The sequence below is a fragment of the Populus trichocarpa genome, chromosome 12 (genome assembly GCF_000002775.5).
Source record: "Populus trichocarpa isolate Nisqually-1 chromosome 12, P.trichocarpa_v4.1, whole genome shotgun sequence".
NCBI lineage: Eukaryota > Viridiplantae > Streptophyta > Magnoliopsida > Malpighiales > Salicaceae > Populus > Populus trichocarpa.
Window position 1 is genome coordinate 4406379 of NC_037296.2, and position 26168 is coordinate 4432546.

Sequence of the window (26168 nt, forward strand, 5' to 3'; positions counted from 1 at the left end):
CATAGCGCATGTCAGCTTGGGCGAGGAAAATGAACATGCTTTAACCAGGATCATGGGGACGGTATTGATGCATTACACGTTACTGCGAAGAAATATCTGCAACTAAATTCATGTAATCAACCTTCAATAAAGAGCTCATTGTTTGCATGTATAATATGGAAAAGTTCTTGAATTGTTTCTCTTTTCTGAAGCCTGGGGCAAAATTTTATGATAGGCTGTATGCAATCAAGTTCAAGGCAGCAAAATGCCTTCAGAATGATGTGGATCTTGGTTTTTTCCTGCACTGAGGAAAACATATACATTGCTGCTGACTATTATCGACGCGTATACAATATTTGTCAGCCATTCTCAAGTCTCTGTAAAAGCAAACATTATGTGATGAACTTAAGGAAGATTCTTGTTGATCATTTGAACTTGTCAGTTATGTGATCTGACAACAACTGGAGAAGTTGAGAGACTGCCCTGTGGTTTTTTCTTGTCCAGAAGCAGGAGATCACCTTTTTGTTCTTTCTATCCAGCCTTCACAAATTTCTAAGAAGTTTAGGTATCAAGGATCACAGTCCATGGTAAACTAGGATTTAAGTATCTGGCCTGATGTGGGCTGGTGAACCTAGTAGATCATCTATCAGTTTCTATACTGCCAAGGAAAACTGAAATAGATTGATATAGTTAGATGAAACACTCAACAAGCACAAGAGCAGCCCCGATCCATCCAGCAAAACCAGCACTACATAGTGGCTGAAACATCACGCATGGCAGCAGTCTGTATGAATAAATGCAGTGGACTTAAGGGCCAATCCAAAAACAAGCAAATAGACGCCGAATGCTTCAAACAAGAGCAAATTTTCAAGTAGCCATACGCCTGCAATTATAATGAAGGTGGAATTAGAAACAACCTATATCAGATTCAGCAAACTGTGCAAGAGAATAAAGTACACCTCTACCCATAAGCATAATCCAGTTGAGAATGCACCCGTATGAAGAGCAGGTATCCACGGAAAGGCAACAAACCAATGCCATAGCATTTTGGTCAAGCTCTAGGGGCGTTTGTTTCTCGAAACTTTCCAAACTTTTCTATGTTTATTTGCTATTAGAAAAGTTGGTCAACGGAAAACACTTTCCGGTCAACGAAAAACACTTTCTAGTCAAAGAAAAATTTGGCTTGGTTTCCAGGAAAGTGTTTTCCTTTTATTTTGGGCGAAAAACACTTTCCGGAAGTTGTGAAAAATTTAGAAATGTCATATTATTTGCCGATTATATCAAATTTGGTCCTCAAACTTTTGATTGCTATATATATATATATATATATATATATATATATATATATTGTTTTGAATATTTGTTTTTCAATTTCATCCCTTAGAATTTAATTTTTATATTAACTTTGGTCCTCATTTTTATTTTGCTTTTTCCTTATCATTTTTTAATTGAAATTTTTTATCTATCAAATTTGGTCCTCATTCTTTTGATTGTTACTTATTTTATTTGAAATAATTTATGAAATGTTAATTATTATTATTTTAATTTCTTCATCTTTTAATTTTTTAATTTTTTATTTGATCTCTATTATTTTGATTATTATTTATTTTATTTGAGATAATTTATGAAATTATATTTTTTTTCAATTTCATTCTCATTCAACTTTTTAATTTGTAAGATTTGTTCCTTATTATTTTAATAAATTTTAAAAAAATAGAACATTAATAAGTTATTTTCCAGCTCATTTTCCATGACATAACCAAACACTGGAAAGTGTTTTCCAACTTATTTTCCATTACACTACCAAACATCGGAAAATACTTTCTCCGAAATTCACTTTCCAAAAAGAAATTATTTTTCAGCAAACAAACGGGGCCTAGGTCGCCATCTCTGATTTTGAAATTTGTTTCAGGGTAAAATTGCATTAAATCAAAAGTTTAGGGTCAATGCGAGGTTAATTGAAAGAAATTAAGAGATAGATGACCAAATTGAATTTTGGCCAAAATCCCTAATTTAAGGTCCAAAACGGCACCATTTGTAAACAGTAAAAAAAAAACCAGATGACATGTCGTTTGGTTACTGTTCATTGTCTTCGTCTTTGACCCGAAAAAGCTATCTGGATAACTACTTTTTAGGTACATTTAATGTTTCATCTCTTAACCAAATTGAACCAAAAATACACCACCATGATGGGCTGACATTGTACTACACCCTAGAGTAGGTCACGCCGACCAATTGTCCCTATAGCTAACGCGGTCCCGCCCTAAAGTTGCCAACCCGACTAACCTTTAGCATCCAATTTTGACAGTTCATGATGACAACTTTGAACCAACAGTTGAGATCATTTCAGATCAAATCAAGAGCAAATATTTGACATCAGTAAAGACAAAATGTTCCTCTTCCACCCCCTATAAATAGAGGTGGAATCCATGCCCTAGAAACAAAGAAAATTGAGTCCAAAGTTGGCCAAAAACCATATATCCTACTGTTTTCATCGTTTTCTCTCCTCGTTAGTTTCCCCCCACCTCCTCCGTCGTGTCATCATTGCCTCCTATACCAACAACTCCACCATGAGCTGCCAACATGATCACCAGTCGGCCACCCCCGCGTCTGGGATAGCCACCACGAGCTCCTCTCTCTCTCTCTCTCCTCTGCAAGTTTCTTCTCCCTCCTCTCATAGCTGATGTCAGCTACCATTTCTTTAACCGATGCCTTCTAAACCACCAGCTAAACCTCCTGATCACAATTGAAACTCTTGCGCCAGGTGAGCTTCTCCTCATTCCATCCCTCTCTTCTCCTTGCAACCTGCAACCAATTCGGTTGCATGCAGAATGTGAATTATTGTTCATATTCTGTAATATAATTAGCTGTTGGTGGTGGGCTGGACCTAATTCGGCTCAACCCAAATTGATGGGCTTGGTCCAGCCCACCTGAAAGAAAGGGAGGACTAGATTTGTTGAGCCGATAACAGCCCCACTCTTTTGGGCCGCCAGTCAGCCCAAACCGACTAGGCCGATATAATAATATATAATATTATTAAAAAAATTCAAAGGGTCATTTCAAAAAATTTATGATTTTCTTGCATATTTTTTTTATCGATTACAAATATAGATCTAGTATTAAAATGCCTGATTTTCTCCGAAACATTTCTAAAAAAATTAAAAAATCCAAAAAAATATCAAAAAGTTTTGAATTAATTTCCTCTTTAAAAAAATATTTTATTTTTATGCATATGGTCAAATCCTAAAAGTTTTCCAAGTATTTTTTCATAAAAAAAACAACAAAAAATTTACATCTTTCTCATGTTTTTAAAAATACAAAAATAAATATCGTAACTAATTTATAATTATTCGTTAGGATTTGATCCAAATGTTAAAAACCATTCATCAATCAATTTGTTCATTTTATATTAGAGTTTAGGTGTAAATTTTAATATTTAGGCTGTAAAACTACATAGTAGAGACTTCCTAATAACGTAGAGATTTAGCCTGATAAGGATTAATGTGTATTTTTTTTGCATAACCAGTCTCTTATCCAGACTCTTATAGACTATAAAATTTCTAATAATCATAATACTAGATAACAATTTCTAAATCTTAATCATAATTTTATAATTAAATCCAAAACTTTTTCCACCCCAGCAATACCTATATGAGGCATTTTAAAGCGACGTTGCTGCTATGATTTTCTCGGGGGAAAGTATCTATTTATCCAACATGTATGTGTTTTGTATTTCCACGTTTCAGACATGATACATATGGGATTTTTCGTGGAGGAAGGTCAAATGCTGACGGGGTGTCAAAAACTCCGCAAACCGATAATGTCGAATTTCTAGAAAAATTCTATCTTGGTCAGAACTTGGCAACAAAAAATGCATCTAGCAGGATATGAGACTGGTTAATTGATGAAAGTAAACAAAGGTATTTTGAAATGTAGATGCTTGAGTTGAAGAATCTAGGCAAAATCATCACCTAGTTCTACATTTTTCTAATCAAAGTAAGTTGCAAACAAAAAAAACAAAAGTCTGAGACTGATCATCCAAGAGGCTTTATGCCTTGTTCTGTTAAAGCAAGTTACTAGAGTGGCTTAAGCAGAGCAGCACTGCAGCAATGCCTTCGTTCTTATAGAGAGAGCCATTCCTAGGGCTCATTTAAATCAGAAAAACATTCACCGTCATCGTCATAAGACTTTAAATGAGAAAACATAAACCTATCGATTTACTGCAGCACGTAACATATGAAGCAGCAAAATAACTGAACTGAACACCTTCAGTTTTCAACTCCATCATCCTCCTCATACTCAATTTCTTCTTCAGCAGTGGCATCCTGGTACTGTTGGTACTCGGCCACAAGATCATTCATATTGCTCTCAGCTTCAGTGAACTCCATTTCATCCATTCCTTCCCCTGTGTACCAATGCAAGAAGGCCTTTCTCCTAAACATTGCCGTGAACTGCTCACTCACTCTCCTAAACATCTCCTGTATGGAAGTTGAATTGCCTATGAAAGTTGAAGCCATTGAAAGCCCATTTGGAGGGATATCACAAACACTAGACTTGACATTGTTTGGTATCCATTCCACAAAATAAGAAGAGTTCTTGTTCTGCGCATTGATCATTTGCTCATCGACTTCTTTGGTGCTCATTTTGCCTCTAAACATAGCTGATGCTGTGAGGTAACGCCCATGTCGAGGATCAGCTGCACACATCATGTTCTTGGCATCCCACATTTGTTGGGTCAGCTCAGGGACAGTGATAGAAAGGTACTGCTGTGATCCTCTAGATGTCAGAGGAGCAAACCCCACCATGAAGAAGTGAAGCCTCGGGAACGGGATTAAGTTCACAGCTAGTTTTCTCAGGTCTGAGTTAAGCTGACCCGGAAAGCGCAAGCAACAAGTAACACCACTCATTGTTCCTGAAATCAGATGATTCAAGTCTCCAACTGTAAAAAAAGAAACAAAAACTATTCATCAAAGGAAGTTTCAAAGAGAAATCATTGGTTTAAAATGGTCAAAAACCAAACCCAAAATTACTAGTCTTATTTGGTTGCATGAATTTCAAACCACTCTATTGCTTTATGACCAAGATTCAGTAATATTGTAACCTACTCACAGCTTGGGGTAGTGAGCTTGAGAGTCCTGAAGCAAATATCATAGAGTGCTTCATTATCAAGAACCATACATTCGTCAGCATTCTCCACCAGTTGATGAACAGAGAGGGTAGCATTGTATGGCTCCACAACCGTGTCTGACACTTTGGGAGATGGGAACACAGAGAATGTGAGCATCATTCTATCTGGATACTCTTCTCTGATTTTTGAGATGAGCAAAGTTCCCATTCCAGACCCAGTGCCTCCTCCTAGGGAATGACATACTTGAAATCCTGCGTTGATCAGGAAAACGGTTAATATACTTTTTAGTCCACAGAAATTATACTGAAAGAAATTCCATTGAATTTTTCAGGGGAAATGCTGTCTAATCTATCAGGATTATGAGCAATTTAGTATCCTAGTAATCTCCGACAAACAGCAACATAGGATTATTAAACAACAAATTTGCTTCTAAATTTTATGTCAAGCAAACTTACCTTGTAAGCAGTCACAATTCTCAGCCTCTTTCCTGACAACATCAAGGACTGAATCAATCAGCTCAGCACCCTCAGTGTAATGGCCTTTAGCCCAATTGTTTCCTGCCCCAGATTGCCCAAAAACGAAGTTATCAGGCCGGAAAATCTGCCCGTATGGACCGGTCCTGATACTGTCCATAGTGCCAGGCTCAAGGTCCATAAGCACACCCCGTGGCACATACCGGCCGTTACTAACCTCATTGTAATATACATTCACTCTCTCTAGCTGTAACTCCGAATTTCCGACGTACCGGCCGGTGGGATCAATGCCATGCTCATCACAGACCACCTCCCAGAATTTTGATCCAATTTGGTTCCCGCATTGCCCTCCTTGAATGTGAAGAATTTCACGCATACTGGCCTAAGAGGATGTTTGCAGTCCAAGGGCAAAATGGGCACAAGATGTAGATATTATAACAGAAAACTCTCTCTCTCTCTCCAGGGGGGCTTGAAATGAAGAAGGGGCCATGGTGGGTATTTGTATTTGGACAACAAAACGATCCTCCTCGTGGATCTTTGAAAATTACATGATTGTCCCTGGCTTGTGATGTTGAGATGAAGGGTGGGGATTGAGTTTTTGGTACGTGATCGGATGGTTGAGGATTGTCCGTCTGTCTAAAGATGACTTACGTGGTGTCCACTAATATGGGGATCTATTGTGTGAATCGCTGCCACTTGTCGGTGCAGCCTGCAGCGTTGCCGCCTCAACAGGGCTGAAGTTTGTTATTTTGGTAGGAAATGGAGAAAGCACAGTTGATCTTGTAGATAATGGCTTCGGTAACATCTGTTGGTCGTGCTTCATAATAATACCTTGAGGATCAATGATCTAATAAAAAAAATAACACTTCAATTGTTTTTATAGAATTTAAAACTGACTTGACCAAGAAAAATCCAAATATAAATAGAAAAAGTAGTTAGAATTTGAAATGAATTAGAAAACTAATTAAAACGAAAAAAAATATCATTCCTCTATAATTATGCCTGATCAAGTAGTCGAATGTTACGTTATGATTCTTTTGTTAAAATTGTGCGTTGGATGAACAACATAATAATTATCTTATTATAAATATATTTAGAGTAATATACTATGTTAAACATGACATTATACAATATATTAAAAGAGTTCAGTGTTCTTATTACTATTTACCTTGATATAAAGCTTTGTGGATTGGAGCAATATAATGACAGAGTTGTTCTTGTCACAAAGAGTTGCAAAGACTGCAGAGAGAGAATAGAGTTATCTTTTTATTGGGATGCATTTGACATTGAAAGAATAATTTAAAAAAATAAAAATAATTAGTGTTAATTTTGGTAAGGCACGGTGGGGCTGCAGGTTCTAAGCTGCAGACAGCTGGTACCGGGACAATCATGCCCTGGACACTAGAGCCCGACCCGCGTGTCTCGCTGCATATCTAGACATCTAGGTTTTATTAACTAATTATAACTAAAAGTGCCAAGTGTTTAACCTAGTTTCTTCAAAATTGTTTCTGCCCTGAAGAATCTGAGGCCAGCACTACCAGGACATCGATCCCTGTTTAGTGATTCAGTCAAGCATGGCTTAATTCTTTCCATTTCTCGATAGCTTTGTAGGGCTTGATGAGCACCTGCGTTTTTCATTCATTAAACATCAAACCATAGCATTTAAGAACAATGTTAGCGAAAGCCAAGCATAAAACAGTTGTGCGTACTGCCAAGGAAGGGGACGAATTCACAAGCATAAAACATATTTTCTTCAAAATTTTCACCTGTACCAAACACAATCTTAAAAACTTCCAAAATAATCTCTACCATGGTTATAAAATCTAGACTAGTATGGCGGTTCAGTCTATAATTTAGATTACTCTTGCTTTCATTAAAAAAAATAATCTCTACCGGATAAAAAACTTGTTAACGTAACCATCAATTAGGTGGTCCAATGATAGGAGCTTGGGATTAAGAGGTTTGCTCCTCTTGTAGTTGCTAATATTGATGATCATTGAAGGCTTACTTGGTAGTTAACTTCAAGACCTGTAGAAATTAATTAAGATACGTGCAGCTGGCCTGAACACCCCCACATGAAAAAAAAAAAAAAACTTGTTAACAACGTTTATGTATTTAATTTTTTAAAAAACAATATCATTTTGATTTCCTCTCATTTCATTATTTGGGCTTTATCTATAGGGCTACACTTTATTCAATACGAGAGTCCATATTAGAGCCACGGCTAGAGTCCAAGTTGCTCGTGTTGGGCTTCTAATATTTTAAAAATATTCAACGCAAGCCCACCTCATTCCTCATTCCTCGAGACCATACCATCAATCCACTAGATTTCGTCTCAAAGCCAACTTCCTTTTAATTACAATCCGTTTGGAACCTCGAGATTTGGCTAGAATTGATTTCATTTATTTGTTTTTAGTGTATGTTCTTTATTGTGATGGAAGAGTTTTCCTAAAGTAATTTTTAATATTTTTTTAAATATTTTTACCATCAGTATATTAAAATCATAAAAAATATTATAAAAAACAAGAATTTGATATTGATTTTTAAAAACATTTAAATGCACTTTGAAAACGAATTTAAAAATACTATTAAAATCTCAAACACCATTGCTAAATCTTATGTTTAAAGCTAACTCTTCATTGAAGAATTAATTTCAAAATTTTAAAAATCCAAAATTTCAAAATCACACCCAAACAGGTTTGATGATTTGCTTAGAATTCCAAACTATGAGCTATGTCTCCATAATGTTCCTAACAGTTGTTACATTTATAAAATTAATTGTATCCCCACCATACAAAGTTCCTAAGGTGCTCTAATAGAAAGGGATACAAGTATGAATTTCAATTTTAAATTAATTTAATATTGAGAAATTAAATTGAAAAATAAAAAATTAAGTGAAAAAAATAACATGAGTTAACACGGGTTAATTTGTCAAACTTGAATAAGGAGACATAGATAACTTCATATAAAGTAAATAAAAAAATTATAAATTTTAATTTCAAATAAACTAAATATTAAATGATGAAATTGAAAATAATATTCAATTAAAAAAAATAAAAAACCCAAGTCAACCTGACTAAATAACAAAACTCGCTATTCAGGTTATGAAACCGTGATAACCCTATAGAAAACAAATAAAAAAATAATTATGAAACTCAATTCCCGATCAACTCAATGTTGAAGGATGGGGTTGAGAAAAAATTAGTTAAAAAAATAAAAAAAAATAACTCGAGTTAACAAGTTTAACTTGCAAAACTCGCAACTCGGATTATGAGATCAAGAAGTTTTATAGAAAATAAATCAAAATAAATAATAGAACCCAATACCCTATAAATCTAATGTTAGATAATGATACATACATATATAAAAGAGTTTTGAGGGAAAAAAAAAAAAAAAGGCTTTTAACTATCCATTGCTACGTACAAAAGTCAATTCCTTTTAGTATATTTTAATAAATAGGCGGGTAGAAGAGAAAAATAAAAGAAATGTTAAATAAAAAAGGGAAGATAAGTGACTACACAAAGTTTCGGGCAGAGGAAAGAGTTCTAGCATATCTCTAAATATCTGCCAGCCAGTAAGAAAATTAGTTCAAAGTTTTTTTTTTATTTTTTATTTTTTGTAAATCTTATTATTACCTGTGATTTATACGACGGTAATATGATAATATTACAAAATTTTGCTTATCTTGTTATTTTGTGAATGTTAAGATTAAATTCAACCATTTCATGCAAAGAAATTAAATTAGAAATCAAATGAATTCAGCTTTAATTTTAACATAACATAGAATTGTTTGTTAATGCCGCACATGAATGATTAGGAATGTGTTGAAATCATGTTTTTTTAAAATTTAAATTTTGTTTTTTATTAAAAATTATTATATTTTTATTTTTAGATTATTTTGATATATTAATCTAAAAAATAATTAATTTAAAAATAAAAAAAATATTATTTTAATATATTACTAAGTAAAAATCATTTTGAATCATAACTATCTGATACCACAATTCAAAAAAACCTTGAATTCACGTGATAATTAAAAAAAAAAAAAAAGAAATGGACCACACCATCGTACTATCTACGCGCCACCCCACGTTCACACGCCTTTCTTAGGTTTTATGCTTGAGACAGAGAAAGCATGTACCATAGCATGGCCCATTAGCATGTACCTAGCTAGCCTATTGCATAGAATTTGAAATTCCATTTGCAAGGATTAAAAATTAATAAATTGGGATTTAAGAAAATAAAAATATATTTTTAAAAATAATCTTCATAGAACCAGCGACGAAATTAAAACAGAATATTCTACCAATAATTCCAGTGCTGAGATTCTTGGTTGATTTTTTTTAATTAAAAATTTGGTTGAGAATTTTACGGAAACACAAGTATGTTTTGAGAAAATAATATAAGTAATTTACAATAAAAAATAAATAATAGAGATATTTACTTTCTTTGAATATCATCATGAGTAATTTTTTCTTTCATGAAAAGATTGTAAGTCAGGTTTATAAGTAATTATTAGTAAAACAATGACTAATATCACCATAAAGAACATGAATGCATTGAAAACTATATTTTTAATTTTTTTCAAGAGTTTCATGATCCTACTAAATTATTTATTTAGAGATATTTAGTGTAACGCCAAGTACTTTATAATGTATATTTATTCATTCACACAATCTTATACAAGAAAAAAGACATTTACATGACAAAATGGTTTACTATATAGTACTAATTAAGGCCAAACGGAGAGACCTCGCCATTGATTTTGGGTAATATATTTCTTACAAAAGTTTCCTCGAAGACCCAAATGATATATTTCACTACTATAACTGGGGATCTCTTTGTAGTTTTTGCTAGTTTTGGCACAGTTCGAAATTAAGAGTTCCCCTCAAATCCAGAGCCAAATAACGAGGAAGACACAAAAATGTAAAACAGTGGTTCTTGATTCGAGTGTCTGGTTACTAGTTTAAATTGTCCGAAGCCATGGAAATGTTGCTATGGCCTACGAGCTAGTAACTTGAAGGGAGTGCAAGCAGGAGGAAGCCACAGATGAAATTCTCACTGCTCTATCTGAAGCTCTAAAGGAAGGTTTGACATGAAATTACAGACAGAAGTCAACCTTATCCTGCGTTTAAGTAGGGAAGAATGTGTAGCTTAGAATATACTTCTCTCTCTACTAGGGATGGATCTGCTTATAGCTATAGGTACAGTGTGTTTAGGGTTCCAGACATTAGATCTGTTGAATCATTTTTTATTAGGTAACATTTACGTACTCTCTTGATATATTATTTGATTAATTCACCTTCATTTATTTCCTTCATGAATGCTTGCTAGGGTTTCGTGAACAAAAAATGGCTTTTTGACTCGCTTTTTAGAAACAAAGCTGTGGCAATAATTACGCAATAATGATGATATCCAAATTTCAAAAAGGACAAAAGAGTTTCCAACCATCCGCTTAAATGGAATGATTCCATCATAATGATGATTTCATTTATAATGAAAGAAAGAGAGGATGCATAGACATGGCAGGAGGGAGAGGGATAATTCCAAAATGAGGGACAGTAGCTGTGGGAGCACGTAAAAGTGTAACATCATTCTAGCTAGCTATAAGAGCATCTCCCCAAGTGTCAAATTGATAGTATATATATATATATATATATATATTTATTTTTAATAGTATGAATATAGTTTTTTTGTGTGAAATTTAAATCACTCAATTATATTTTAATATATTTGATATATAATTATTTTAATAATTCGATATCACCCGTTTAATTACTTACTTGAAGAATTTGAAAACAATTCAAACGATTCTTAATTAATTTAATCTAGATGAGCTTGTCAAACTTACTATATAAATCTTAAGATCAAAATAATTTTATAAAAATCAAATAAAAAAAATATAGGTTTAAAAACAATCAAAGGAAAAAAAACTTGTGAAAAAAAAAACACATTGTAAGGAATGGTGTTTTAGTATTTTTGCAAGACATATATAAATAACATTCTTTTAAAAGAAATGATAAAACAGTAATTTATTTACCACTCTCAATATATAAAATACAATAATATTTTTTATTTTTAGCTAGCTCTCCACTGGAGATGCTCTAACATAACGCATACTCATATGCTAACCTAAAGCAACGACAACCATGCTACATAATCAAACAAAGAAACAAACGTTAGTGTTGAAATTTTTGAAAATATACATGTGAACGGACAACTAGGAATGGATGGGACTGCAAAAAATGTACAAAACAAGAGACAATTCATGATCTATATATGTCTCTATTGCAAATTATACAGTGGGCATATAATATATGTACAAAAAGAGGGAAAGAGAGAGATATCATCGAGGGTTGTGGGGTTAGTAGAGAAAACGTAGACAAAGGAAAGGGCGAGGGAGGCAGGAGGAGGAGAGGGGCAGTTCGGATTTAGAACAAATGTGAAAGGCACGAGACATGAGGAGAATAATAAATGAGAGGTAAAGAAAGCGTGACGAGGCTTATGATAACCCTCATGATCGTCACGTCGATTTCAGTCGATAGTCCCAATAATCCTCCCAGAATTCCACGCTTCTTCTCTCAGCTTTTTTGGCTTTTCTCCTCCCCGCTCTTCTACTACTACACCATAGTCGTATATTACTTTCTCGCACTTGAAAACACAAAAAAATAGTGTTTCTATTTCTCACTCTAGCTAAAATATAGCATGGTAAACTTCACGTCTTGCTCTCACTTTTGTTTTTGTTTCATAATAAACCAATACTTATAACACTCATTTCCTTGCCTATCTCTTTGTACGTACATGTAGATGTGTAATGATCAATCCACATCTCTTCAAAGTACTGAAACTCAAATTCTGCTTCAGTGTTTTTTTTAAGAGAAATTAATTACTTCATTACTATTTCTTGATCAGCAGCTGATCACTCCCTACATTTTCAACTAGCTAGGGCAACACCCTTTACTATATATGAACAACGTCTGTTCCCTATATTTTAGAGGTAGGAGCAACATTTCTTGGGTCACCTCTAGCTCTATACTATTCTTGCATGCTCCTTTCCTGTTCCTGCTAAACCAACACCATATTTTTCAGCCCCATCATCTCAACACGCATTTCCTTTTGAGGAAAGGAGTGCGAGGGGATCTTTAAAAGAATCTACTTTACTCCTCTTCTTCTGGTTTCACTATCCAGTTCTATCGCTAAATCTTTCCATTCAGTTCTCTTTAACCCTACTCCTATTTGTCCTTCAAGGTTGTTTTACGAAAATGTGGATGATGGGTTACAATGATAGTGGTGACTTCGACATGCCAGATTCTTTCAATGACAGGAAGCTTAAGACTCTAGTTCCGAGGCCACTACCCTCCACAAACAACACTTCAACTGCCTCTGGCCATCCTTGCCCTGGCAGCCGTCTTCATAGTACCGATTTTCTTGCTCTAAATCAGTACCATCTGGGACTGGGTATGCATCTTTCTTTTCTTTTATCTCTCTCTTTAATTAGGTGTGATCAGTTCCTGGTTGAAAGTGTGTTAAGATATTGGGAAATGTTTGTTCTTCATTTTTGCTTTTGTAGCAAGTATGGTTGATCAAGGCATAAGAGAGTTCAACACACAGCCAGTTGTAATGAGCTCAAGATGGAATCCAACACCAGAACAGTTAAGGACCCTCGAGGAGTTGTATCGAAGAGGGACTAGAACACCCTCAACTGACCAGATTCAAGACATAACTGCACAGCTTCGTAGATATGGAAGAATTGAAGGAAAGAATGTGTTCTACTGGTTTCAAAACCACAAGGCGAGAGAAAGGCAAAAACGTCGACGTCAAATGGAATCTGATTCTCTTGATGATCATCAGCAAAATGGACATGGTGTTGAAATGTTTGAAAGGAAAGAACCAGGTAAAAAGACTCCAATATAAACAACCCTTTCTAGAGTTATCCCCAATCTTGGGCTTGAAAAAGAGACAAATGTTTGATATGTATGGCTTTTTGTGAATTCCTTTTTGTTGTTATTTAGAGAAGTTTGAGATCATCTATGTATTGCTTCATAGCATTCCAATTGTTGGTTTTAGAGAGAGATGTAAAGTTTTGTATTCTTTTTGTTTTTCCTTTTGTCTACAGGAGCAAGTATGACAGGTTATGAAGGTGAACAGACCAGGAACTGGGCTCCCTCTACAAACTGCAGTACACTATCAGAGGTCTATTCTTTATCCTTTCTATGTGACCTTCCTTTCTCTTTCTTCATAGAATAAGATTCTCTTTTTTCTTAATTTAAGTATATCTTTAATCTCAAATAAGGAACACAATACAAACAATCAAGAAGGTTTGATAATGTCGTTATGATTAGAAGTGCATTTTTTTATATTTTCTTTTAGGTTTATAGAGTTTAAAAAAGATTGTGTAGCTAATACGCTAAGGGAATTGAAGAAAACAACAAAAAGCTATGTTTGTTGGGAAATGAAAAGGGTTTAAAAGCTGCATTCTTTCCTTTCTGCCGGGGCTGCTGTTATAAGACTAGCTGGGTTTTTGGGTCTTGTGCTTATCAAGCATTTAAGGCATTGTTTTGGGCACCCATTTTTATTCCATTGAGTATTTGGGCATCCTGATAGTGAATCTATAAAATGCCAACCCTACTGGTAGGAACTTGGCTTCTCACACTCTTCATGAGCTCTGATTTTTTTTTTTTTTTTTAAGTTGAGGTTTGAATTCCAGATATCCCAACATCACTAGTATCATGGATTCATGTGCAAACAACACAAGAGTTAAAAGAAAAATGTTCAAACTTGTTGCACTATTCAAATTCTCTTTTGATAATAAGAGAATTCATGTTTTGAATGGTACTCTTCATTAAATCTCAGGAATCTGTTTCAATATCAAAGGCAACAAAAGCAGCAATGGCAGAGTACTATAGACCAGATGGATGGATCGAATTCGATGAAGGAGAAATAATGCAGCATAGAAGGAACCTCATAGAAAGGAATGCGACGTGGGAGATGATGCCGTTTTCTTGCCCATCTCCCACCCACCTATTAAACACTATATCTAGCGCTACTGCTACAACTATAGCTACTACAAGTGCGTCAACACAAGGAGCGGCAACAGTAAGAACAATGGACCCAACAAAGCTCATGAACGCTCATGACCTCAACATCTTTATAGCACCTTACATAGAAAATGGTTATCATGGAGCCCGTATTAACCACTTCAATAACAGCGTCATCAACGAGGGAGGTGAATATTGCAGAGATGGCAATGACGAATCTCAAACCCTTCAACTATTTCCTATTCGTAGTGGCGGTAACGGAAACAATATTGAAAGAATTAACGAGAGAGAGACTGAGGTATCGGTTTCTGCTACTGAAACCTTGAATGCTAACGACTTCTCTCCTTGCCAGTTTTTCGAGTTCCTTCCACTGAGGATCTAATGACCAGCCAAAGCAAGACTTTTTATTTCTATTTTCACTTTATGAGTAGTTTTCTATGAATGTAACATGATGGTGGTAGGGGTTCTGGGGTTTGGATATTGTAATGTTGTTGGAAAATGGGAAGTACTGTTTCTTGTTCAGAGATTAAGATGCTGCATTTCATGGCATTAGTGCAATGGTCCATGGAGGATGAAAAGGAAGGGGATTGCCTTAAAATGCATTTGGACCATGTATTAACGTTGAATCCATGAAGAAACATCATGTTGACAGGATAGCTAGCTAACTAGCCCTTGTTCGAGTAACTTAAAGCATGTTGTTCGATTGTCTCGTAAGATGAAAATCAAAATAGAGAGAGAGTGGGAGCTTCTTTCTTTCTTTCATGCATGCTACTTTTCCCTTATACCTTGAAATTAGAGATGGGTAGCTGCCTTCGTGTGTTTGGCAGTGTGGTAGCGGTTGCTTTTCAAATAGCTTTTCGTGCCGAAATACATGTCAATAATATTTTTTTCATTTTTTAAAAATTATTTTTGACATCAGCATATCAAAACGATCCAAAAAGTACAAACCGCACTCAATTTTAGCAAAATAAAAAAATTCAAAATTTAATGAAACACAGTTACAAACACAATACCAAACGATCTCTATGAGACCATAAGTAGAGTCAAATGCAGGCGTAACAGATTCTATAACCGATTAAAAATGTGTACATATAGTACTCTATGTTTGTATTTCAATATATATAATCACTTAGACTAATTTTACTATACAATAAACTAGTGGAATGAGGAAAAAAATCAATTGTCTTTGATTCGAGGATATTTCAATCTTTTTACATGATATATTAGTTATTAAAGATTTGTGCATAAATATAATTATCCTTTATATATATATATATATATATAATAAAATGACCTAATTATTCTCCGGATCATATATTTTAAAAATATCTAATAGAATTATTTTGATTTTTTTTTAAATACAGTAAAATAATAAATTTTTCCTTGAAATAAAAAAAGATTAAGCCATGCTAAAAGAGGCATTTTGGTCTTTTCATAAAGGTTTTTTTTTGTGAATATCAAGATCATCGATAACACTTTCATCTTTTAAGTTTGCTAAATTAATTTTTTTAAAAAAAAACTTCTAGCGCATTGGTACACATACTAGCATGAGAGAGGTGCCCACGCTCATTGGACAGCGTATGTGGCGCCTCTCAATGATCGATATTACCCTACCACCATGTTATTGGATGTGTCGTCGCGTCCTCTTCCCTGATGGTATGGTGGGTATCAATAAAGGTGGGGTGGCTCATCATTGATACGCTTTTTTTTTTGTCTCTTCTCCACAAAAAATTACAGGTTTATCCCTTTTTTTTTTACCGTTTTGACTTAAATCCTTATTCTTTTAATTTTTTATTTTTATTCTTGATCCTTTTATAAAAGTTTTATTCATTTCAATTTCATCATTCAACCCTGATTTATCATATATTATTTTTTCTAATTCAATCTATATTCTTTTGGTTTTTTATTTTTAATTTCATCATTCAATCTAAATTTATGATATATTAGTTTTTACATATTGGTTCTGATTCTTTTGATTTTTTATCATTTTGTAAATATTATTTTTCTTTTCAATTTAACCCTTAAATTGAAAATTTATTGGTACCCTCTAATTTACTTTTTATTTTGATTTTAACCCTAATTCTTTTAGTTTTTATTCTTTATTTTGAATCTTTTTGCTTAATTGATTTTTTTTTTCCGATTTCATCCTTCAACGTTTTATTTTTTAAGGATTGAGTTTCATGGTTTTTTCATATATGGTGTTTTTGGTCTGATAACCCAGGATAAAGGTTTGAAAACTTAATAGAGGTTGACATTTTTTTTTATCATATTTTCTTTTTTTGATATCATCATTCAAAATTGTTTTTTTTTTTTTTAATAAATGGCTATGTGGTTTTCTTTGATTTTTTTTTTCTACCGAGTTATCCTAACCTTTGACCTTCTCATGATTTAGGATACGAGTTTGGTTGGTCAACCCAGAATGACTCATCCCTTAATGCCCAGATTACATATTTATCATGCTAGCTAAAGTTGACTCGCACTGGTTCTTTATCATTTGTTTTACTCTATTTTATCATTCCATATTTAACTAGCTAAAAATTAAACAAAAACGTTTTTCCACTCTTTGATAAAGGTTTTTTTTTCCGGATATCATGATTGTTTTTTTTTTTTTTACATTTTCTTTTTCATTTCCTATTGTTGCATTTGTTTTCCATCTAGTTCAAATAAAATAAACACAAAATTAAACAAAAAAAAAATTCAACCCCGATCTACTTTTCCAACAATATGAAAGGTCAAACACACCTCAATAACACTCTCTTATCAAGTGGAACACATTGACATCAAATTTAACTTTTATTTTGTTAACATAATATGGCTAATCAACTATTATTTACCTCTCATCTCTCTAACATATGGACCAAAATATGATCAAAACAAATTTAATCCAAAACATGAAGTATCAAACTAAAACGACCACAAATGAAGGTAAACATTGTTTGGAAGAAATGTTTTTAAAAAGGCATCTCATGAACAATGTAAAAAAACCTTTGTTTTTGCCTTACTATTAATTTTTCCCTGTATTTTTTATTTTTCACAAACAATAAAACCGAATTTTCTTTTTACAAAATCAAGCATCAATCCAATGTTAGAATATTTTTTGACACTGTGATAATCTCATGTAAAGTAAATCGAAACAAATTATCAAGTTCAATATCCAATCAACAAATTATGAAGAATGAAATTAAAAAAAATAAATGATAAGAGTAAAAAACTTCATGTATCAAGTAAAAAAGGGAAAACACTATTAAAATCCACTTGTGTTTTGTGAGTGCCTGAATAATGTTTTTCACACCTCTTGTAATTTAATATTGTCACTAGCTTTTTCACTAGAAAAAAAATTGTTTGATATTTAAAACACAAAATTCATTCACTTTTGTAATTATAAAATTACTCAGTCATTAAACATTAAACTAGGCATTAAAGGAAGATGGTCTTTTCATTATGCAATTGTCTTTTACAAATTGTATAGGGTTAGATTGATAATTTTGTTTTTTTTCACAAAAAATACTAATTTAACCCTATAATAAAATAATATAATGACTACTACTCGGGGGCTTTTATGTCTTACTAATTTTTTTAGAATAGTATAATTACTTTGATGTCCTTAAAAACAAAAACAACAGAACTCTCACACAAAAGCTTTTTTTTATCATTTTACATTGGTTTTATTGTAAATTCTAAGACTACTAAGGGTCATGGATGCAATTTACATTAATTAAATATAATTAAAAAACTTGTTGGCGAGTGTAAAGTGTGGATGGCCTCCACACTATTCAGGCGGTGAGAGCAAGGTCGTCGGACCACCAACCACTGACTTTTTTCTTTTGATTTTTGTGTGGAGTTATCATGTTCTCATTTAATTGATTAAGAAGTGGTCTTCAAACTATTTTTTTCTGCATTTTCTTTTTATGATATTATCTCAATCTTATATTCATGGTCACAAAGTTTGTGAGTTAATTCGGTTTAACGAGTTTTTTTTTTTTTTTTTCAGTTTTGCCCTTTAGCATTGAGTTATTTCATAATCCGGGTTAGCTCAGATAACGTTCTTCTTATCTTTTTTTTGTTATTTTTTTATTATTATTTATTGTTGTTGCATTTTTTCATCATATTATCTAAATTACCAATTGTACTAATGAGTCGGGTCTCAGATGTTTTTTTCCTTAGCATTTGTTTTGCTATGAAAATAATTTTGTTTGGCCCACGGCGGAGCACAGGCCACAAATCTAATTTAATCTGTTCACTTTCATGTTAGATGACCGTACAAAATGGGCAACCACATGTTGTACTACAAGTGTCTTTTTAAAGTGATTTTTTCTTGAAAACACATCAAACTAATATTTTTTTCAAAAAAAATTATTTTTAACATCAAAAATTCATAAATGATTCAAAAACCTTAAAGAAATAATTTGAAGCTAAGAAGGAATCATAAATTTTTAATATTGTGGTTGGACAATAATGACAAACACCACCTAAATCTACTAAGAAATGATACATATGGTAAATTCATCCACACTTCGCCATGGATTGAATTAATTTTTTTTAATGCAAAAAAATAAATGTAAAGGTGTTGTCAACATATTTTTAATACCGAAAAAAAGATTTAATTAAAAATTAAAAATTTGATGCATACATGTAATAAAATAAATTGAGAATCATATGCATCAATAAACATCATAAAGAATTGTTAACACTATGTCACAGATAAGATCTCAAGTTAATTTTTAACATAGTGCAAGAAATGTTTATATATATATATATATATATATATATAAACTAATAAACAAAAAAATATTAAATTTTCAAATAAAAAGCTAATTTTTGCTATAAAATCAAAATACATATAAGTATGCAAATATTTAACTTTGAATTTTTCTTTTTCTTTTAACTTATACAATTTTTTTTATCATAAAGGTTATTTTTCCTTACCAAGAACAAATGGTTTCTATTTTTATAAATATATCATGAAAATGAAATTTACTTATATTAAATATAAAAGAGAAGAAATTAAAGATAAATTACAATAATCTCTCAAAACTAATAAAAAATAAAATGTTGCATTGTTACCTCCTACTCAATTTGGTCCTTCACAGTTAATGTTTTTCAAGCCATAAAATATTTTTTTTTTTTTGTAAAATCGAGTATGAACACAATGTTGAGATGTTATTTTGCGCGTTAATAATCTCATGAAAAGAAAATTCCAATAAATCATTGAACCAACTCCAAACTCAACTAATGTATGAAGACTAAATTGAAAAAAAACATTATGAGTGGACTGAAAAATTTTTGAAGGAAAAAACCAGATTACGGTGTATAAATCCATTAGACACAGTTTGTGAACAGTGTATTAACCACACCCATTGAATTTTCTTTTAATACTAGTGTCTGTAGTAATTAATAATGTGTTAGACATTTTTTAGAAGCAAATTTGAGCAAAGTTTTTTCCAATCTAAGGCCCCGTTTGTTTGCTGGAAAGTAGTTTTTTTTTTTTAAAGTGAATTCCGGGAAAGTGAATTATTTTCCGATGTTTGGTAGTGTAATGAAAAATAAGTTGGAAAACATTTTCTAGTGTTTGGTTATGTCATGGAAAATGAGCTGAAAAATAACTTATTAATGTTTTATTTTTTTCAAGTTTATTAAAATGAAAATACAGACCTGCAGCATAGCATAGCCCAGGTCTAGTTTCTTCATAATCATAATCTCATACTATTATTCTCCCCTTTAATCACATATTATTATTTGTCCTCCTTGGCATGTGTTTATCACACAATCATGCATCTCCTTATATTTTCTTTCTTTTTGGCACAGGAAAACAATCAAGAGCAAAGAGATGACGGAATAACATAACCAAACATAGAAATAATAAGGAACAAATCTTACAAATTCACACTACCAGAAAATTGATAAATACAAACGGAAATACCGAGGGAATATTTTCTTCGGTAAATTTTCGAGGGATTTTACCGACGGAAATATTCCCTCGGTATATACCGACGGAATTACCGTGGGAAAAAAATTTAAAAAAAAGCAAAAAAAAAAGATGACGTGTCATTTTTACCGACGGAATACCGACGGAAAATTCTGTCGGTAAATTCCCTCGGTAATTCTGTCGGTAAACTGTGAACACTGTTCATCATGTCAATTACAAAGGGAATCACCGACGGAATTTTCCGTCGGTATTTTCCAGAAAGTGTTATTTGATGGTTTTCTGAAAAAATTCAATTAATTTAAAATTTTCATTTAAATATTACAGACGTAATCACCGACGGATTGAAAAACCGTCGGTAATTTTTTGGCGGTTTCTGAAAAACATTTACGAAATTGAAAATTTAAATTAAATATTACCGATGGAATTACCGACGGAATAATTAAAAAATATTAATATTCAATTATCCGTCGGTAACGCGCCCCAATAAAAAGCCTGAATCCCCTTATTTCACAAGAGACAGACTCATTTCTTCTTCTTATTATTCTTGTTCTTCTTGTTCTTCTTCTTCTTCTTCACTATATGTAAAAAACATCAATACATATTTCTTTCTCTTCTTTTCTCTCCTCATCTCCTTCTCTTTTCCTCCATGCATGGGTATGTCTTCTTCTTCTTTCTTCTTTTATCCTCTTAGTTTTTTTTTTAATTAATATGCTTAACGAAATTTTTTTTCTCTCCTTAGCTTCACTTGCAACTACATTAAGGTAAGATTTTTCTTTTTTCTTCTTTTTTCATGACTTTTTTCACTATATTTGTTTTTTATTTTATTTTTAATTGTTTTTGTTCTTAATAATTGTATAAATGTTGTTGTGAGATTTGTTTTTCATATGAGATCAATTTTTAGTTCATTTATTTATAGGATTTTTAAATTTTTAGCAATTGCAACTTTATTTTTTTCATATGAATTTTTTTAGTTGAATTTATTTTTTTGTTTTATTTTTTTGTTGCAAATTTGTTTGAGTTGATTTTCTTATTCTTTTTTCCAAGCATTTTGAGTATATATTATACAGTGTTAATTTATGCTAATTTAATTATTTTATAATTTTATAAAATGAATTTTTTAAAAAATGTTTTTAAATAATTACCGACGGAAATTCCATCGGTAAATCCGTTGGTAATAAAAAATATTATTACCGAGGGATATACTGACGAAATGAAGCGGATAAATTTATTTTTTTATTACCAACAGATTTACCGACGGAAAAAAAAAATTACCGATGAAAGATTCACCGACGGAGCATTTCCGTCGATAAATTAATTACCGACGGAATATGTGTCTTACACCGACGGAAAAATTCCGTCGGTAAAACTGTTAAATCTTGTAGTGTAAAAAGTTGAATGAGAATGAAATTGAAAAAAAAATATAATTTCATAAATTATCTCAAATAAAATAAATAATAATCAAAATAATAGAGATCAAATCTAAAAAATAAAAAAATTAAAAGATGAAGAAATTAAAATAATAATAATTAACATTTCATAAATTATTTCAAATAAAATAAGTAACAATCAAAAGAATGAGGACCAAATTTGATAGATAAAAAATTTCAATTAAAAAATAATAAGGGAAAAGCAAATAACAATTATAAAAATGAGGACCAAAATTAATATAAAAATTAAAATTTAAGGGATGAAATTAAAAAACAAATATTCAAAACAATATATATATATATATATATATATATATATATATATATATATATATATATAGCAATCAAAAGTTTGAGGACCAAATTTAATATAATCAGCAAATAATATGACATTTCTAAATTTTTCACAACTTCCGGAAAGTGTTTTCCGCCCAAAATAAAAAGAAAACACTTTCCTGGAAACCAAGCCAAATTTTTCTTTAACTGGAAAGTGTTTTCCGTTGACCGAAAAGTGTTTTCCGTTAACCAACTTTTCTAATGACAAATAAACACAGAAAATTTTAAAAAGTGGTTTTTCGAAAACCACTTTCCAGAAAACAAACACAGCCTAAGTGGAAGATTGTTTCCTTCTCAAAGAAGACGAAGAAAAAAAAGGTTGATTCTGTGCGACAGATTTTCAAAGGCCTACATGATCTTATTGCTGTTTCGAACTAGTGATCTCCCCAACAAAGTGAAAAATACCTGTATATTGCGAGATCCCATTATACAACAAGATGATTTTAACCCAAGTTGTGGTTCATTTTCTCGGGTAACATTTCCAAGGAATAGCTTGATTAAATGGAAGTAAAGAGATTGATAATATTATTTTTAGTTAATTTTCCTTCTCTGTTGCTAGCCATAATTTCTAATTTGTTTGATTTTCTGTATCATTGGCTATAGTACTTCGAGCCCAGAGAAGCAAGCTAGTGAGTTGTAAAACAAAAGATTAACCAGGCAAAAAAACAAAATCAGCAAATAACGAATACACCATAATTCACAAAACAGCAAAATCTTGTTTTGTTCTTTTCTTTGTTTCTTGGACAGAAGATGAGACAGGTGATTGGGTTGCTGTGCGGAATGAGGAATGTGGAAATGGCAGGGAGTGAATTGACTGAGCAAAGAGGGCCTCAAGGATACAGTCTGGCGCCATGGAAATTGACAACACCTAAGAATACTAGACGTATGGAGACAGGCAGCTTGTGGACCAGAAATTTCCTTCATATATTTAAAGCTATCATGTGATCTCTCCCTTCCCTTACGCCTTGTATTTTTGAGCTCTGTGTCATGTGAATGTGATCTCCTGTTCGATTATCATGAGGTCATGATGTCATGTCTCATTCTCTTCTGCCCTAAAGCAAACTTGATCTGGCTTGTCCTTCAATTTCTTCACATGACGTCTGGATTTTCTAAGGACATAGCTTCGGGGGACTTCAAACTTCAAAGTGAAGAATACTAGATGCCTGCATCTGGGATTTTTTTTATTTTTTAAAAAAATACAAATCAGCATCTAGGTAAGCTAATTATTATCCCATCATTTTATATAGTTGGCTCATAAATAAGCTACGGTAAAATAGTTTTTCCACGGGAGAAAGGATAGGCTAAATCAGTAAGTGTTCTAATAAGATCAATAAGGCCATTTGATTAAGGGTAATGTATTCTTGGATGCTGCTGCAGTAAGATTGTTAGAAATATTCAAATTCAAATATATAGTTAGAATTGTTTTTTTAAAAAAAACAAAAAATAAGTAGTTTCAGATAATGGTAGATTAATATTTATCTTATTTAGTGGTTCAAAAGTTCACTTTGAAATTTATATTTATATTCGACACATGTTAGTGTATATGCTATGTAGCCTATTGATTGATTATACGTGACATTAACTTTGTTCAAGTAAATATATTTAATTTTAATAAAGGTTTTATTTAATTTTAATATTCATTAAATATTTAATTAATGAATCTAATATTTGATTAATGAATCTCGAGTAAAAATAAAATATTTAGAACTAAAATACTTTGCAAAGAAAATTATAAAGTTGTTATAATTATGGGGTTTCTTGCTGCATCAAAGTGTTTCTAAATATTCCTAATCAATACTTTATTAAGACTAGACATTAATTATAGCTGTTGAGACTAGTATATATTATGTTCTCTCTTTTATGAAAGAAAGAAGTTGTTCTTATAAGCTGATGTATGAGAGATACCTAGAACTAATATGTAGGTGCTTCTCATATGACATATACACTGAACTGACCTACATGAAAATTTTATATGAAAAAATCACTTGTGACCATGAAAAGGCTTACGTGATGGTTATGTATGTGATACTTAGACTTGAGATTACTAAGTTATTTTATATAGAAAATGTTATTTTTTGATCATGGTATATGTTGTCTTAATCAAGAGTAACAAACGGGCAAATATGAAGTATAACATATACTATATAAAAGTATTTAAGTAATTCATATAGGATTCATCAACCTAAGTGAATGAGAAAAAATGTTTCATCTGTTCTCAAATAATTTTGATTATAAATCCTTGCATAAGGTGGAATAATATTAGAAAATAGTTTTAAATTTTATTCAAATAATTGATGACTATGGTGTTAAGAATAAACATAATTTGACAAAATAGACACATTACATGCTATAATGTCTAAATCCGAATATTATTTATAAAGGGATAATAATTACACTAAGAAACTGGTTACTAAAAGGTTAAATCACTTATAACTTTTCTAATATTTAAGAGATCATGACAAGTTACTTGACATTGTACTTGATCTTCAAATTTAATCAATAATTATTTAATTGATAATAAATTAATTTGTTTAATTTATTTAATCATATTTTATTTAGGATTATAATTCATATTTGTGCCAATTTATTAGTAAACCTAATAGGTCACACATATAAGTATCATTGGTAAGAAATTAAACTGGGATGATTAATTAAGTGTGACTTAATAAATAAATTTTAGAAATTGAGAACTAAAATATAATTTATACATGGAATTACAATTCTAAACCTAGAAAAATCATGTAATTAAATTTTTGATTTTATATATTAAAATTAAAGCCATAAATTAAATTAATTATAGAATTAATTATCCTAATAGGATTAGGATTTAATTAAAATGTTTAATTAAATAATGTTTGGAAACAATTTTCTAAAATATGGAGAGTTTTTAAGGTGGAAATGTTTTATTTAATTGATCTTAAAATATTTTATGATATTAATAAAAAAATTAATATGGTTAATTTTCTTATTAAATTTGAAAAATGATTATTCAATAAATTAAAATCTTGTGTTTATTAAAATCTATTATCTTTGAAAAATTATCAAATTAGATTTGATTTAATATTTCTAATTGTTAGAAATATTATTTTAAAATTTCTCATAAAACCAATAATTAAAATTGAAACATGAAATATTTTTAATTATACATATTAATAAGTTCTTATGCATGATAGATGGACATTTAAAAGATCAATGTGATGGTGAAACAAGTAATTCGTATGGACCTACAACACAAATTGACTAAAATATGAACACATCCTAGTCAACTATCATTCTATTATTTTAATTAAATGATTAATTAATTTTAATTGAAATTACTTGTGATTTACTATTGTTATTATATATAAATAGATAAATCAAATGTGCGGTTATAATAATTTTTTTATCATTTTTTAATGATACTCTCATTATTATATTTATTATGTGAAACAAGAACAATATTTGCCGATTGTGTTAGAGTAAATTACTATCTCCTAGAGAGATAAAGAAAGCACAGAAAATACCATCTCAGCCAGCAGGTGAATATAAGAGAGGAGAAATAGCCGCTGTTCACAGTACAACTTGTGGCAATCAGCAAGGATATGGACATTATTATGTTCCTTTCTTGATGATCTGCTGCAAATACTTCGAATAGTTAGCTACTTCGCTAAAACTAGAGTTGAGAAAAAAACCGGAAAACTGATTAAACCGAGAAAATTAAAAAAAAAATAACCGAAAAAACCGAACCGAAAAAAAAAACCGATTACATTTTTGAAAAAACCGGCCGGTTCGCTTCGGTTTTGGTTTTATAAACAAAAAACCGAAAAAACCGAACCGAACCGAAACCAACAAAAAACCAGAAAAAAAACCGAGCAAAACCAG

At 31.5% G+C, this 26168-nt stretch overlaps 2 protein-coding genes across 2 annotated transcripts; one reads left to right on the top strand and one right to left on the bottom strand.

Annotated features, from left to right (window-relative positions):
- Nucleotides 1-4010: 4010 nt before the first annotated feature.
- Nucleotides 4011-6062, bottom strand: LOC7486729 (tubulin beta-5 chain). The gene is made up of 3 exons (XM_002318483.3): nt 5563-6062; nt 5089-5358; nt 4011-4918 (listed from the first exon to the last, which is right to left on the bottom strand). Exons 1-3 carry the CDS (start codon nt 5954-5956, stop codon nt 4248-4250), a joined length of 1335 nt encoding a protein of 444 aa, XP_002318519.1. The 5' UTR covers nt 5957-6062; the 3' UTR covers nt 4011-4247.
- A 6160-nt stretch (nt 6063-12222) lies between these two features.
- Nucleotides 12223-15170, top strand: LOC7493492 (WUSCHEL-related homeobox 1). The gene is made up of 4 exons (XM_024582282.2): nt 12223-13038; nt 13151-13474; nt 13697-13773; nt 14434-15170. The coding sequence occupies exons 1-4, from the start codon at nt 12843-12845 to the stop codon at nt 14998-15000; spliced, it is 1164 nt and encodes a 387-aa protein (XP_024438050.1). The 5' UTR covers nt 12223-12842; the 3' UTR covers nt 15001-15170.
- Nucleotides 15171-26168: the final 10998 nt, after the last annotated feature.

Coding starts and splice junctions, on each gene's coding strand:
- LOC7486729 (XM_002318483.3), bottom strand. CDS start 5,956: ATGCGTGAAATTCTTCACATTCAAGGAGGGCAATGCGGGAACCAAATT. Junction 5,359..5,562: donor GAATTGTGACTGCTTACAAG/GTAAGTTTGCTT, acceptor TGATCAACGCAG/GATTTCAAGTATGTCATTCC. Junction 4,919..5,088: donor CAAGCTCACTACCCCAAGCT/GTGAGTAGGTTA, acceptor CTTTTTTTACAG/TTGGAGACTTGAATCATCTG.
- LOC7493492 (XM_024582282.2), top strand. CDS start 12,843: ATGTGGATGATGGGTTACAATGATAGTGGTGACTTCGACATGCCAGAT. Junction 13,475..13,696: donor GTTTGAAAGGAAAGAACCAG/GTAAAAAGACTC, acceptor TTTTGTCTACAG/GAGCAAGTATGACAGGTTAT. Junction 13,774..14,433: donor ACTGCAGTACACTATCAGAG/GTCTATTCTTTA, acceptor ATTAAATCTCAG/GAATCTGTTTCAATATCAAA.